Genomic DNA, 15,049 nt, shown 5'->3' on the forward strand with positions numbered 1-15,049 from the left:
TGGTCTCAGCGCTCTCTATCCTGATACGCTTCCATGTTTATCAGTTTTAGAGGTCCCTGTCTGGTTATCCCATCACTCTCCTGTTGTTCCTGTAGTTTCCTGGCACTATGCTAAGTTCTTCCTCTATCTGTGGTGCTTCTGGTGATGTCTGGGCCATGCTCACTATCTCCATCGTTCATCTCGAGGCGACAGAGTCTGCTTCAGATGCCAGTGTCGTCTCCCAAATTGCCGGTCAGGTCGTTTCATCCGTTCATGGGCTTTTCACTCTCAAACGTCATTGATTATGTTGAATGAGTGCACACTTCTGACAGCACCCTTGCAATGAGAAGAACTGAAACAACCTCAGCCCTCGATCACTTACAATCTACTATAAAGTTGGTTTATTGCTTACATTTTTCCCCTAGCAGCATTTAGGTATGGTTAGTCTGTTCTAAAAGTAACAACTTATAGAGTTGTTTGGGGCGGGGATAAATAAAACACAATCTACAAAGACGTTATAATTGTGTTGTATTGAGGTGTATATAGTGTGTATATGAAGAAGACTCGCTCAGTCGGTCAGAATCTGTCCATAACTTTCCTCGTCCACTAAGCGGGGATTCTCCCGAGGGAAAGAGTTAAGATCCTCTTCACTAAATGTGTTCAGTAATGATTAATGACGTGATGTTGCAGGTATTTAATTCAATTCTAAATGCACTGATACGTTTAAATGCAGAAGAAACGCAGAAGAAAAGGTTATTTGTAAATGTATCTTGTATCAGTCATCAAACATAATACTGATGTTCTGTGTTTTCATTCATCCAGGCCAGTGCATGCAGCGGTTCTTCTTCTTCTTCTCTTTTCTGAGTCTGACGATGTCCACAGGTGACCGCGATCATCAGCTCAGACGGTCGTGATCCTGTTAAACCGAGGATCTGTTGGAAAAGTCTTTCTGGATTATCTCAGCTATTTCTTCCAGATAGAAGCAAGACTAAACCCCCTTCATGGCAAGTTCTTAGAAACACACTTTTTTGTCATCTGATTCTTAAATGTTTTTATACAGTTTTTTAAGAGAATGTTGCACAGCCATCCAAAACGTATTATGCCAACTACTTCATTTTCAGGAATTATATTTGAAATTCTAATTCTTCATTTTTTTTCTTTATGATTTCAGGATAGTTTCATTACCCCCTGGGTTTTTGACTTCATCCATATATTGTTTTTTTTTTTTTTTTTAGTTTGAAGCCTCTGTTCTGTTGAACAGGCTCACTGTGTTCTTCATGAGCTCCTTACATACGATCTCCGAGCTGGAGGAGCCTGATGAGTCTCTGGAGCTCGCGTCTGGAGATCAGAGCGTCCATCAGACCAGAGAAGACCTTCAGGCACCTACTGCACAGGCAAGCAAGTCATCCTCTCATGAGGTGCTGGAGTTTCCAACCAAACGAACATTTATAGAGAAACACACTTAACACAACGAGTCAACAGCATTCACTTCTCAGGACTGTGACATAAACACGGACTCGGCCTATGGGTCTAGCTTCTGGTCTCATCCTCAGCCAGCTATTTTTAGCTCTACGAAACGGTTAATTTTGCTGCTTTTATCTTGTTTTAATGTATTGCTTTAATCACGGCGTTCAGCAGGTGGATCTGCCCCAGTGGCTGGTCAGTCTGATGAAGGACATCGAGGAGGCCGCAGCACACGAGCTGACCGTTGAGTGAAGATCCCTCAGACGGTCAGCTTCAACAGACAACGCTTCACCTCTCATCATTTCTAATTTTTTTTTAAATGTATTTGTTCTGAAGTGTAATTCTCCATCTGTTTTTCTTTCTTGCACAATCTATGGCTGGACTCGTGTGGGTGGGATGTAAATGATTTGCTTGGTGTGTGTGTGCGTGTGCGCATGTATAGGCCCTGATGGACCTACAGCAAACCTGAGGAACACTGTGTTTGTTCGAGTAGACAAACAAAGCTTGAACTCCCCATTAAAGCTTGATTCAGTTATTAATTCTACTGGAATCACAAATCTCTGGCGTCCGATGTCTTCAAACTGACCGGTTGTCCTCACTCAAGTGAGTGTAGTGTCCAAACCCTGACTAATACTACACCTGGAGCTCTTAATTACTGCGCAGGCACCTCATGACAAACATGTTATGATGGCTGAAGACCTCAGATTAACCCGTCCAGTTATGCAATGACCACATGACCTTGTTTTTGTAACCCAACTCGAAGTGTGGTCAAAAACACATTATTGAGAGATACTCGCATAACCATGTCTTCTAGCATCCTGTTAAGTTACATTATTGACAACCCTCAGAAATGTTCAGCTTTCAGATAGTCTAAATCGTAAGAAATATGATTGGTTTTGTGGTTCAGGGTCACAAATATGGCTAAAAGCAGAAGCTGTGCCTGGAATGGTACCTTTTCAAAAGATTCACCTTTGCACCACGTTTTCCCCATAGGTGCATCCTAACATTTTAACTCTTAAAATTTATGTTTGTTTTGCTAAATGATGCATATTAGTGCCTTTTGAGGAGGTGCTGTCCTAGTGACCGCTTCTGTGTGTTTTTCTGAGTGCAGATGATAAACAGCAGCATCATGAACCTGCTGCTGGTGAAACGGGTCACAGATGTTGCACACTTCGTCCTAGAGTAAATATTGACAGCCAGAGCAAACCTGTGCGCTCAAAACAGTTTAATTAATGCAGGCGAGCGGCGGGTCAATGATTAACTCCTCTGAGGTCATCATGTGAGGGTATAAAAGCACGGCACACACTGACCGAGAGCAGATTCTGCCTCTGCTATGAGGAGGCCGTGTGTGTTGGTGTTGTTGGTGAGCGTCCTGCTGCGTCCGGCGGATCTGTCGCCGGTGATCCGCTGCGCTCCGTGTTCTCAGGAGCAGCTGGACTCGTGTCCGGCCGTGTCCCCGGACTGTCCCGAGGTGCTGCGAGAGCCGGGCTGCGGCTGCTGCGTGTCCTGCGCTCTCAGGAGAGGAGAGTCCTGCGGCGTTTACACGGCTCCCTGCGGCGCCGGCCTGCGCTGCGTCCCCAGACCCGATGACCCCAGACCGCTTCACTCGCTGACCCGGGGCCAGGCTGTCTGCGCCGAGGAACACCGGACACCAGGTGCCCTTTTCAAACACACTGCTACAAGACAATACCATGTAGAGCGATTCTTGATGTAAAAGGTCTGTGTTGTTTGTAGACGAGCTGGACATCACGTCTGACCAGGACTCCCTGCAGTATCTGCTGGGTCTGAACCGGCCCCTGGACCCGCAGGACGCAGCGGAGGCTCAAGAGAGCATCAAGGCCAAAGTCAACGCCATCCGGAAGAAACTGATCCAGCAGGTACAGAGCTGTACACGCTTACAACTGTTTGTGAAAGATTTTGGCTGAACTATTCCTATCACCCACAATCAAAAATTTACACACAATTCAATTACAGTTTTGACTTAAATGTAAAATACATTTAATACATTTGTCACACAGTTATTACAGTTAACAAACTACAACTGTAATATGTGTGTGTGTGAGAAACTTATTTAACATGCATTTAAGATACAAATGTTTTTAAAACATTCATTTTATTAGTGCTATTACAGATATCAGTGCTGAATAAATAAATCTGTGTTTATCAGAATGGATGGATAAGTAATTTAAATACACAGATCTTTTGTAGATCTCACAAGTTTTGGCTTGTGTACTTGGCATGTGTTCCATCAGTCCCGTGTGTGTGTGTGTGTGTGTGTTTGACCCAGGTGTGTTTCTGTGTGTTTTCAGGGTCCGTGTCACACAGAGCTGAATGCGGCTCTAGACATTATCGCTGAGTCTCAGCAGACATTAGGAGAGAAGTTCACCAGCTTTTACCTGCCCAACTGTGACAAGCACGGATTCTACAAGGCCAAGCAGGTGCGTATCTGACCCTGACCACGATCTGACCTGACTTGATCTACCTCGACTCTGATCTGACCTGACCTTGACCCCGATCTGATCGGACCCTGACCTGACTCTGGCCCTGATCTGATCTGTTCTGACTCCGACCAGACCCGACCCTGACCCCGATCTGACCCAGCACACTAACTCTTCTGTGTTCTGTCAGTGTGAGACGTCTCTGCTGGGCCTGGCTCCTCGCTGCTGGTGTGTGTCGTCCTGGAGCGGGAAGAAGATCGGTGAGGACCTGGTGTCTGACTCTCAGTGTCATCAGGAGCTCACGCACTGAACTTCTCACCATATTTATTCTTATCTATATGGTTCCTATGTGCTCAATATTTATGAACTAGTTTTTGACAAAGACTGAAACAAACACTAGAAAAATGTTTTTCAAACTCCACCTCAGTGAGATCCAGATCTGGGTCTTCATAAACTCACAGATGAAATCTATACGCTCCACGATGATGTTTATTGAACAATATGATATGTTTTGATGAGTCTTCATCAGTCTGTGGTTTTTCCTGACTACTTTTAATTCAGTTATAACATCTCTGCAGTATAATCTCCGTCAGAGGAACTTGTTTGAATGCTGATATTATTCAGTGAAAACAGTTTTGTTTTCTGTAAACTCAGATTTAATTGCTATATTATTTGACTATGTATTTAAGCCAGATGTCTACCTCATATTAGACATGACGTCTTTATGGACTCCCTGAACATATTTAAGAGTGCTGCTCTATTTATTCTGAAACTATTATTTTATTGCATATAAATGTAATGTAAATAACTTCATGAGTTTATTTCAATAAAGTGAGAGATTGTACAGTTTGAATTATTTTGAAGAATTATTTTGAAGATGATTAGACTTTTGAACAATTTTCATTGTAAAATTCATATTAGATTATCTAAGCAGATATACAGTGTTCACAGCACACATACAGACTATTTTACCACTGCAATTATTAAAAGTTCTTGTCAGTCAGATATTGATGAAATCAGTCTTCACATTTAACCTGCTGTGAGTTCAGCAATTCCGGGAACTTCGTGCTGCATCACAATGCTTTAGAGACACCCCCTGCTTTACCACGCTCTAAATCTTAAGTAGAATCTGTCCAATGGAGGGGTGCGACGTCATAGGCGGGTGATGTCAGAGACCAGAAAACAAAAAAGTACATCCGACAAGCCGGCGTCAGCCTTCTGTCAATCAGAACACTCACTCAGTTTTCACATCCCAAGAGTCTTTATTGTTGCCTGTCCCATACAATTAAAGTTGGATATGGCAAGCAAAGACAAGGGCAAAATGGCGAGGGTGAGTCATTTTGTGAACGCTGTGTGATCTCCACCGTTTGTGTTTGGAGTGTCTCTCGCTCACTATGCTCTGCAGTAGACACTCTTTTGAGGAAGCAGGTCATCATGGTGGTCCCACCTCATGAAGAGTCTGGGTTCTACAGCCAGTACTTCATAGTTCCAGAGAAGGATGGAGGGCTGTGTCCAATAGTAGCTGAAGTTCGAGATGAGGCAAGTCATATAATCATATAAATCAGGTCCAAGGACTGGTTTGTCGTGATAGATCTAAAAGACTTACTTCCTCTCCGTCAATCCACATCACAGGAAGTTCCTAGGTTTTGGGGGCAAAGCATACCAATATTGTGTTCTTCCCATCAGTGGATGTAGTGGATGCAGCACTAGCAGGGCATTCGCATCCTGTACTACATCGACGACTGGCTGATTTAGCTCCGCCAGTGATGGAAGCAAATGTTGTACATGAGACCCCAACAGTGGTGGCTAAAAAGACCAGAAGGGGTATTCCCTGGGGTAATCCATTTCGTATGATCAGGGTCGACGGTGTGTGCAAGTCCTAGACATGTGGAGGAAACCTTGGTTCTTGCATCAGAGCCCAGTGCTGTTATCTATCACCGGTAGAGCAGCAATCATGACTGGCCGCTCAGCTCGTGGTCTGTGGACCCTTCACCCTTCCACCCTTCACATCCCTTCCTGAAGATGCGGGTCATGTTTCGAGCACTGAACACTTTTTCCCCGACATGAGAGATCATCATGTGATGGTGCGCATCGACAACACTGCTGTGGTCTCTTATATCAACTACCAGGGGGGTCTGCATTCTCGCCCTGACGAACCAGATCCTCCTGTTGTCCCAGCACAAGTTCCTCTCACTGAGAGCATTTTACATTCCTGGGCACCTGAATGTGGGAGCAGACGTGCTTTAAAGACCCGGGGATGGATGCTTCACTTCCAGATATGGAGAAGAACATACTCTCAAGCAGAGGTGGACCTCTTTGTGACTCAAGAAAATGTTCAATGTCCCCTCTGCTTCACTCCAGCTGGGACTGGGCGCTGTGGTACAGCCTTTCCCCCAATCGCTCTACTCCCAGAAGAGAGTGCGCCGAGACGGTGTTCACATACTGTTAGTAGCCCTGTTCTGGCCGGGCTGAATATGGTTTTCAGACCTGAATCCAGTCCGGAGGGAACTCCTCTCACAAGCAGGGCCTGGAGTTGGAAATTGTGAGGCCCTCGAAGTGACGCATCTTGAAGTTCCCGAAAAGGAACTTCTCCAGGTTACACATATAACCACGGTTCCTTGAGGGAACGAAATGCCACACGTTGCCATAGTTCTGGTATCCCTGCCAGCGCAGTTCTTCTTCACATGAGGCTGATGTCGGCTTTGCCACATGTGCTTTTGCGCTTCCTGGTCTTTTACGCTTCCTCCACCTTTTACACCCTTCTATTGGACAGATTCTACAGCAGATTCAGAGCGTGGTCACACTGGGGGCGTTCCCAAAGCGTTGTGATGCAGAGTCCAGTTCCCTCATGGAAGCATGGATACATACGTAACCTGGAGACGTTTTTGATCATAAGCTTTTGACCATAAGTCATTGTGTAGGATACCCCATAAGCCAAAAATAATTAGCTGCTGTTTATAACATTTCAAGATAAATATAGTGACTTGCATACAGAGTTAATAAAACTGAAGGTAACGGTGAAGTTTTGTTGATTGTGATGAACTTGCAGAGTTAGGGTTGTAATAACACATATATTCTGCTCTTGTGCTTTAAAAGTGTGACCTCAGGTTTCTAAATGTTTTGATCTTCTGAAGTATGCATTACCAAGGCTTCTGTTAGCTACAGTAATCCTGAAGTTAATTTGCTGTGGCATAAGAGTTTGTGCAGAGAAAGGTCTGAAAGGTCCTGAATTTTGCAGAGGGAGGTGTATGATGGGACAAGTATCTGAAAGCAGCCCATTCCTGTCATTAAAGATGAAAAACATCGTTATCGTCATTAAACCAGGTCCTCTGAGCTCAGGATGTTCTCACCCAGTACTGTCCTGTTTGTTCTGTAGCAGGTCGGTCTGGACTCCGTTCCTCATATAAACTCATTATCATTATTATTATTGAAAGAAGAAGATGATGAAGAGGCATAACAGGTCAGTTTCTTTCTCATTATTTTTGCTGAGAAATGAAAAGCAATAAAGGCAGGAGTTTACTCAGCCACTTTTGATCTCTCTCTCTCTCTCTCTCTCTCTCTCTCTCTCTCTCTCTCTCTCACACACACACACACACACACACACACAGAGTATAAGAGGCAGGCGTCTGCCGCTCATCTGCAGAAGGAGAGACTTCCGCAGACGGACAGAAAGAACGCAGAGGTCAGTGACTTGAACTTTATTCTGCTGATGTTACACAGCTGATCTGCTTATACTTCTCTTACTTTTGTAATAGAAAAAGAACTAAAATATTACATATCTAAACTACCTTATCAAGTAAAAGTAAAATATTTACTAATTCACAAGCTTTATTCAGTTCATGCATCATAACTGTAATAAATAGAAAAAGTCTTTACCTTTGTTTGTTGTGGAAGTTTGGAGAACTGCTTCAGCATCAGTGTCATCTTACATCTCAAAAACTGAACAATGAAGTACATAAATTAACTTTAATGAACAGGGAAGGCAACTTATTCAGCTATATTAAAATGAAATGCATTACGGTACAGTAAAAATTGCACGCATGAGTATTAAATGTTTGTACTATTCATCTAAGTGAGCTGCACACGTTTATTATGTACAAGCCTCAATCTAGGCTGAAGTGTTACTAGACAAACTGTCACATCGCATGATCCTCAGAAATCAGAAGAAAAGTGGCTCTTGGTTTTTGTGGGAGTTTTGGACAGACTTCAGATGGATGTAATATTATCCGATCTGGCATTTTCCACTAAAACCTCACCGATTTTTCATCTAGCTCTCAACTACTTCTTCTCAGAGTAACTTTTTCCAATGCTTTGTCTTTGTTTGGTAGTCTGTATGCATTCTAGTATTGTTAAATTTAACAGAAAGTGGCACCTCAAAACTTCTGAAAGACTTGTGTTGTTTTGTAGTTTATTTTCCATCAGTGTTCAGTCAAATGTAAAGTCTGTGTTTATGTTGAATTTGCTGATTTGGTTCATATTCTTATAACAGTCTTATAATATCCTCCCCACATGTGCTGTTCCACTGACATCCACACAAACCTGCAAATCCATTTTATAAGTGATTGTCCTAATTCAGCAGCTAGGTTTACAAACATCCTTAATGAAACGTCATGAAACTTGATCTATTCATGTCTGAGCAACATTTAAATAGTTTAAATAGTTCGTGTATTCGTATAAGCTAAGAAGCGTGTGATTTATTGCTCCAGGACAGAGAAATAAGTTTGAGAAAATTTGACCTAACTTATTTTCTTTGACCCAAGATGGTAACAGAACACTTTCCTCACTCCTTCTGTTTTCTTGACTTTGTGTAAGAACACTCACTGCTGCCAAAGCAGTTTATATAATGGAAAATACTAAAGCAGCCAGTCCTGAACATTTTCACCAAACCACAGGAATAATGCTGCTCAGTGTTTGTAACATTGTGACTGAATCATCAATCATGCTAGTCCTGCTCTATTTAAAGCTGCAGTCCTGCTCGCGTCCAAAACATGCAACTACATCACCTTCTCCCTTTCTCATTTCTCACAAAGGCCTGGTGATCAGTGATTCTATGGGTTTTAAATACATGTCTAAGTAAAGCTGCATTAAAGATGCAAAACAAAAGGTTTAAAAGCCAGTTCTTAAAAGTGAAGCAGCATTCAGCACAAAAATTCTGCATATTACATATATGAACTATAAATCATTTTGTAGAAGAGTTTCCACTTTTAAATCACTCCTATCCATATGGAATTACTCAGTTTCTTATAGAGAAGCCCTACCTTTCATGGTTGAGGTGTATAGAAGGGAAAAATTGGGCCACTAATGAGATGGAAAGCAAACTCACCTGACCCTGAGCTGTGAGGTGAAGTGTAGCTTGACAGGAAAACAAACCACAGAATGTAGTCTGGCACCGAAATCTACCCCCTAACACAAGTAGTTAAAATACACATTCTGTCATCAATTGAGCGCTGCATGTCAGCCACATACAACATTTGAGCGTTGTTCTTCTGATTTTCTGCAAAGATGTCTCTGTGTGCAAAACTAAAAATAACGCATTCCACCGCAGCAGTCAGATCTCATTTGTGCCTGAGCATATTCAGACTTACACTAGTCTTAATGAGTGTAAGTCTGCTTTAGTTTTGCAATGGAGATCATGTCAAAGAGGTCAAAGATCACTCCAAGGCTTTCGTAAACTCAGTTTTAGGACAGGGAAAAAAATCATATTCATCTTATCTTCATTAAAATTATCTTCATGCTAAAATTGTTTACTGTCCAAGACATTGCATGAAAATGTAGTGCCAAACCTTACTGAAAGGTAAAACTGGGATAATTAACATAATTGTGATAATCAATATTACTTTCTTGGAGAATTTTGCCATAAGTAATTATATAAAGGGGAATTAATAAAGGTCCCAAAACGAATCCTTGAGGCACGTCACACAATAGAAAAAAATTCCAAAATGTACAAAAAAGTTTTCTGTTCTCAAAGTAAGAGGCAAACACTGTGCAGTGCCCTAGATACCTACTGTGTGACGTTAGTGAGGAATATAACGGTCAATGGTATCACATGCCACACTCAGGTCCAACAAAACTAAAGCAGCCCATGAGCAAAATATAGCTTGTGATTATATAGGGCTCTAAAATCAGATTGAAATGAAACAATTCAAAAGGAAAAAAAAATCCACAGTTAGACTGCTGTTAAAATCTCTGCTGTTGTTTTGTCTCAGGGTTCATGGGTCAGATCTCCTTTCTGCTGCTATGAGTCCTCAGGCCTGGATCTTCTGCACTCTTCTGTGCGTCCTCACTTGTGAACGGAGCAAGAGTGCACACAAAGGGCCCGTCCTGAGCCGAAAGCGGAGACTGGTAGAGGACACAGCCGATGGGGCCCCAAGAAAGTGCTCTTATACATTCTTGGTCCCAGAGCAGAAGATCACGGGGCCGATCTGTGCCAGCCAGGGCCCTTCTCTGCCAGATAGAGAGCGCGTGGTGCAGTCGGATATAGCTGACGTCCGGGAGCTCCTGACCAAGCAGAGACGTGAAATGGACACGCTGCGGATGATCGTAGATGTGGATGGAAACATGGTTAACGAAATGAAACTTTTACGCAAAGAGTCGCGCAACATGAACTCCCGGGTCACCCAGCTGTACATGCAGCTGCTGCATGAAATCATTCGCAAGCGTGATAACTCGCTGGAGCTGGCTCAGCTGGAGGGACGGATCCTCAACAGCACGGCCGAGGCCCTGCGGCTGTCCGCCCTCTACAGGGAGCTGGAGGTGCGCTTCTCCGCGCTGGCCACGCTGGTCAACAACCAGTCGCTGCTGATCGCGGCCTTGGAGGAGCGATGCCTGCAGGTGTACAGGAATCACCGCCGAGAGCCGCTGCCTCCACCTCTTGTGCAGGTCGTGCCTGAGAACATCCCGGTGTACGTGCCTCGCTTCTCCAACGAGATCCAGAGGAGTCAAGGCTGGCCCTTTTCAGAGGACAGGAGCCCCAGAACAGCTCCGGCACCGACGGGAGGTTCTCTTCAGGGTAACGTCAGCCTGGAGGGTAATGAAGCCGTCACACAGCTCATACACACACAAAACAAATTGCAATTAAAGAATAAGTCACATTTAAGCAATAGAATTATCCTGAAATACCAGAGGCTGCTGTGTCAGGACTGGATTTCTAGGACCCTAGTTTTTTTGTGACAGTGCCACCTAGTCAGTTTGACTCCATCAGACCTGATACAGAAGTGACATAAACAGGTGCTAAGATTGGGCCCATTCATATTATATTTTGAATAGATTTTTTATTTTGTTTTTTTTTTGTCTTTGTCTTTGTTACTTGAACGTGTAAGGCTTTTGCGTTTCTCTCTTCCAGTTATTCTAGCTGTACAAACTGATGTTTCAAACTACCATTAGTTATCAAATAATCTCATTTATTATGGCAATCATAAGTACACTTGTTAGCAGAGGTCTCCAATTCTCCAATTCTCATCTGTTTGGAAGTTTCTAGTTAATCCCGAAGAGCTTGATTAGCCGGATCAGGTGTGTTTGATTAGGTTTGTAATTAAACTAGAGCTGTGTCCCTGCAGGAATTGAGTCTGAGACCAATGATTTATACTGTTTTAAGAACGTTACCATCAGTTATATTTAGGGTTAAGGGTTGGTTAGAAGAACATCAATAAATGTAAACAGATCTCAGTTGGTAATGTAACATTAAAACATGCCTTAAAATTAATAATATATATGCAGAATCGAATGGTAGGCTATAAAATTCACATTTGTGAAAAACATATCTTCATTAGAGTTACAAATAGCATGAGAGAGGTTTATTTTCAGTGTTACCGTTTTTTTTTTCTGTCACACCATTGGACACATTTATAGGTCAGCTACCCATATGCAAAAATTAAAGAGCTGTGTTGATGCTCGTTTGTCATCAGCGGTGTGTGTTCACTTAATTGTGTGTGTTGGTGTATGGAGGTCCCTTTCGGGACTGTCTTCAGGTGATGCAGGCTGGACACTCCACCAGCGGGACGTATCTTCTGAAGCCGGACGGGACGGAGACACCTGTACAGGCCTGGTGTGAGCATGACGTGGACAGAGGAGGCTGGACGCTTATCCAGAGGAGGAAAGATGGATCTGTCAACTTCTTCAGAAACTGGGACAGCTATAAGGTAGTGATGTCACAATGAATCGCTCTTTTGAAGCCGTTGTTGATTGATTTAGTACCAGATGACTTTTAGAGAGACGGATAAATGACAATATTCCAATAAAAAGAGACAAAACACATGGCAGGAATAGCAGTGCAGTCTCTGGAGAATATTAAAAAGCAATAGAGTGCTCCAGTGATGACGCATTTTTGCATCACTCTGGTTCATTTAACAAAAACCCAGAAAGATTTTTCCTTTGGCTTTTGGATTATTGCAGAATATATGACCAAAAGGATTTTGATTGTTCTATGTTTTGTTTGCCATCCATTAAAAAAGCAGTAGTGCAATTTGAAGTGAAGCAATTAAAACCTTTCAAGTTGTCCTAAAACCTAAAACCAAAATGTGTTCTTGTATTAGGACAACTTTAATGATTTTTTAAGCACTTCAGATGTTGACTACTGTACATTCTTCTACATATGTTTCTGCAAAACTCAAAATACTTATATGTACAAATCACTACAGTTATGAGTTGAAATGAACACAAGAGACAATAAAACTTTCATTCTTTTCTCAGCTTTGCATCTCTAGCTTCTAACACAATACAAACCCTGTGAAACAAAACAGCTCAAACTCAGCACTAACATAACAAAAGCACAGCCCTGGTCACATATTGAGCTCATGTTTTAGTGCTACTTGTGGCATATTTCACTTGAAAACACAAGTTCACAGTTTTCACAGTTGCTTGTTCATCCTGATACTCTTCTCAAATGAACTAAATCTCTATGACTTTAGGCAGTTGGCAGAAGTGAAAAGCTAAACAACGATAAGTGAACTACACCAAAGTCACATGACTTCAGCATCACCACCATCAAACTTTTTAACAAATCTTTCAAGTCCGAGCAAGAGTAGTTTGATTAGTGATTAGATGAGTTTGGCATTAAAGAGTTCTATATCCAACAAATCTGTAGTGCCATTTAGACACAATTCAAGACAATAAAAACACAAGGTATATTTTATGTTGTATGAAACATGGAAAATCCTGATCTTGTGTTCAACACAGACCTCATTTCAGGCATTTAACCAAAAACTCAGAAAACCCACTGACTTCAGAATGATGGAACTGGAGGTGCTAAAATGCAACTGGTTTCCAGGTTTTGCCTACAAAAACACCTCATCCCTGCAGCACTCAATACAGACTATTATTGTTTACGAGTTGGACCGTGTCTCTATGAGCTGCAATTTGCACATTTTCTTCAGTTAGCAGTCCTTTAGAGAATCAGACTCAGAGAAACACTAGTAACGAAGCTGAAGACGATGGAGCTCCTGAACAGCTGGATCTGCTTCTCAGGATTTGTGCCTCACGTTCGTTTGTTTTGCTTGCACTCGTGCCCGTGTGTCAGTGGTTCTTTCAGTCCGAGCCCCACACACACACACACACACACACACACACACACACAGCAAACCTCCTAAAACGTCACACACGTTCCAGCCAAAGCGCTCGATGAGCTGCTGCAGGTGTGTTTGCGCTGTAACTAAACTCACGCATGCTTACTGCTGCAGTCACATAATAACAATCATCTGCAGTATGTGCTGAAATCAGCAGCGATGTCTTAAACGTCCCTCGTCTTCAGCCCAAAGCTTGTTCAAAGAAGCCAGGAGTTACTTGGCATTGCCTGTATTTAAAGGCCAATGAGGTGTTCCAGTGACTGTGTTCTGCTCTCTTTTTCATGTCTCCAGAAAGGCTTTGGGGACGTGGACGGTGAGCACTGGCTGGGTCTGGAGAACATCTATAACCTGGGCAAACAGGAGGACTACAAGCTGCTGGTGGAGCTGGAGGACTGGATGGGGAAGAAGGTTTACGCGGCCTACAGCAGCTTCCACCTAGAGCCCGAGAGCCAGTCGTACCGTCTGCGTCTGGGAACCTATCAGGGAAACGCCGGGGATTCACTGACCAGTCATAACGGCAAACAGTTCACCACGCTGGACCACGACAACGACGCCTTCTCAGGTGAGCCCTCAATACACTGAGAGTGTTTATGGCATCTCACTATAAACTCGGTCACATGTGGTACATCATTCAGACTGATACACAGCCAAAAAGTCAAGCTTTTAAGTGAGGATACACTATATCGGCAAAAATATTGGGACATCCCCTTCTAATGAATAGGTTTGATTACTTCAGTCATTTCCATGAATTTCCAGTTTTGGAAGTTTCTGAAATGAATACACTTATATATCATTAGGGTTTGGTGATGAGTTTTTGTCTCAAGGTCTGCCTTTAAAGTCACAGCAGAGGCAGGTTTTCCTCACTGACTCAATCAATCCTTGCTTTTCAGGCCTTGTCTTATAGACATTGTCTTGTTAGAATGGAAAAGGGTCCTGTTGCTATAAAATTAGTACACAATTGCCTAGAATATCATATATGCTTAAACATTTAAGATTTTTACTCATGGATATTACTAAAACAGTCAAACCTTCCAATGCTTTTGGCAATACAGTGTAGATTAATTGAGTCGAGTGTCTTTCAGGTAACTGCGCTCATTTCCACAAGGGCGGCTGGTGGTACAGCGGCTGCGGTCAGGTCAATCTGAACGGCGTCTGGTACTCCGGAGGAGTCTATCGCAGCCGCTTTCAGGACGGCATATTCTGGGCTGATTATGGAGGAGGGTTTTACTCCATGAAGTCTGTGCGTATGATGATCAGACCCATCGACTGAAGCCCGGCTGACTGACTTTAGCACCAGTTTGTATGAGTAATATTACAATTTATAAATGATATGACAGAGAAATGAAGAATGTACAGTTACAGATGAATGTGTAATCACCATTTTGTAATTAAAATGATATCAGTCTTCTCCGTGTCATGCTTTGAGCACATTTTATCAAACCATGTCCAGAGGCACGAGTTAGATGTTTTAATCCAAACATTTTAATCCAAAAATTTAGTGTTGACTTTGTCTACACCTAAACCCAACCTCATCCATGAGTGATGTCTAAAATCAGATTTAATGAGAGATGAATGACACTGATGTTCAGAACCAAACACTGATTGTAA

At 42.6% G+C, this 15,049-nt stretch overlaps 2 protein-coding genes across 3 annotated transcripts; both read left to right on the plus strand.

Moving 5' to 3' along the window:
* Positions 1-2,752: 2,752 nt before the first annotated feature.
* igfbp1b (insulin-like growth factor binding protein 1b) lies at positions 2,753-4,734 on the plus strand. Of its 2 annotated transcripts, none has more exons than XM_043229762.1 (4): positions 2,753-3,098; positions 3,178-3,320; positions 3,753-3,881; positions 4,072-4,734. In XM_043229762.1, the coding sequence occupies exons 1-4, from the start codon at positions 2,777-2,779 to the stop codon at positions 4,189-4,191; spliced, it is 714 nt and encodes a 237-aa protein (XP_043085697.1). In that variant the 5' UTR covers positions 2,753-2,776; the 3' UTR covers positions 4,192-4,734. The 2 variants fall into 2 exon arrangements, with proteins under 2 accessions (XP_043085697.1, XP_043085698.1); XM_043229763.1 differs by having other exon boundaries at positions 4,017-4,157.
* A 2,454-nt stretch (positions 4,735-7,188) lies between these two features.
* On the plus strand, positions 7,189-14,846 carry angptl1b (angiopoietin-like 1b). The gene is made up of 6 exons (XM_043229738.1): positions 7,189-7,341; positions 7,490-7,563; positions 10,088-10,908; positions 11,826-12,019; positions 13,733-14,003; positions 14,524-14,846. Exons 3-6 carry the CDS (start codon positions 10,119-10,121, stop codon positions 14,709-14,711), a joined length of 1,443 nt encoding a protein of 480 aa, XP_043085673.1. The 5' UTR covers positions 7,189-7,341; positions 7,490-7,563; positions 10,088-10,118; the 3' UTR covers positions 14,712-14,846.
* The last annotated feature ends 203 nt before the right edge of the window (positions 14,847-15,049 follow it).

This window comes from Puntigrus tetrazona, unplaced genomic scaffold (assembly GCF_018831695.1).
Source record: "Puntigrus tetrazona isolate hp1 unplaced genomic scaffold, ASM1883169v1 S000000079, whole genome shotgun sequence".
NCBI lineage: Eukaryota > Metazoa > Chordata > Actinopteri > Cypriniformes > Cyprinidae > Puntigrus > Puntigrus tetrazona.

Bases quoted from the DNA above. Each gene is read 5' to 3' on its own strand.
- igfbp1b (XM_043229762.1), top strand. From the start codon at position 2,777: ATGAGGAGGCCGTGTGTGTTGGTGTTGTTGGTGAGCGTCCTGCTGCGT. The intron at 3,321-3,752 runs GTACAGAGCTGT...GTGTGTTTTCAG, and splicing joins GGAAGAAACTGATCCAGCAG to GGTCCGTGTCACACAGAGCT. The intron at 3,882-4,071 runs GTGCGTATCTGA...GTGTTCTGTCAG, and splicing joins GATTCTACAAGGCCAAGCAG to TGTGAGACGTCTCTGCTGGG.
- angptl1b (XM_043229738.1), top strand. From the start codon at position 10,119: ATGAGTCCTCAGGCCTGGATCTTCTGCACTCTTCTGTGCGTCCTCACT. The intron at 10,909-11,825 runs GTAATGAAGCCG...TGGTGTATGGAG, and splicing joins GGGTAACGTCAGCCTGGAGG to GTCCCTTTCGGGACTGTCTT. The intron at 14,004-14,523 runs GTGAGCCCTCAA...AGTGTCTTTCAG, and splicing joins CGACAACGACGCCTTCTCAG to GTAACTGCGCTCATTTCCAC.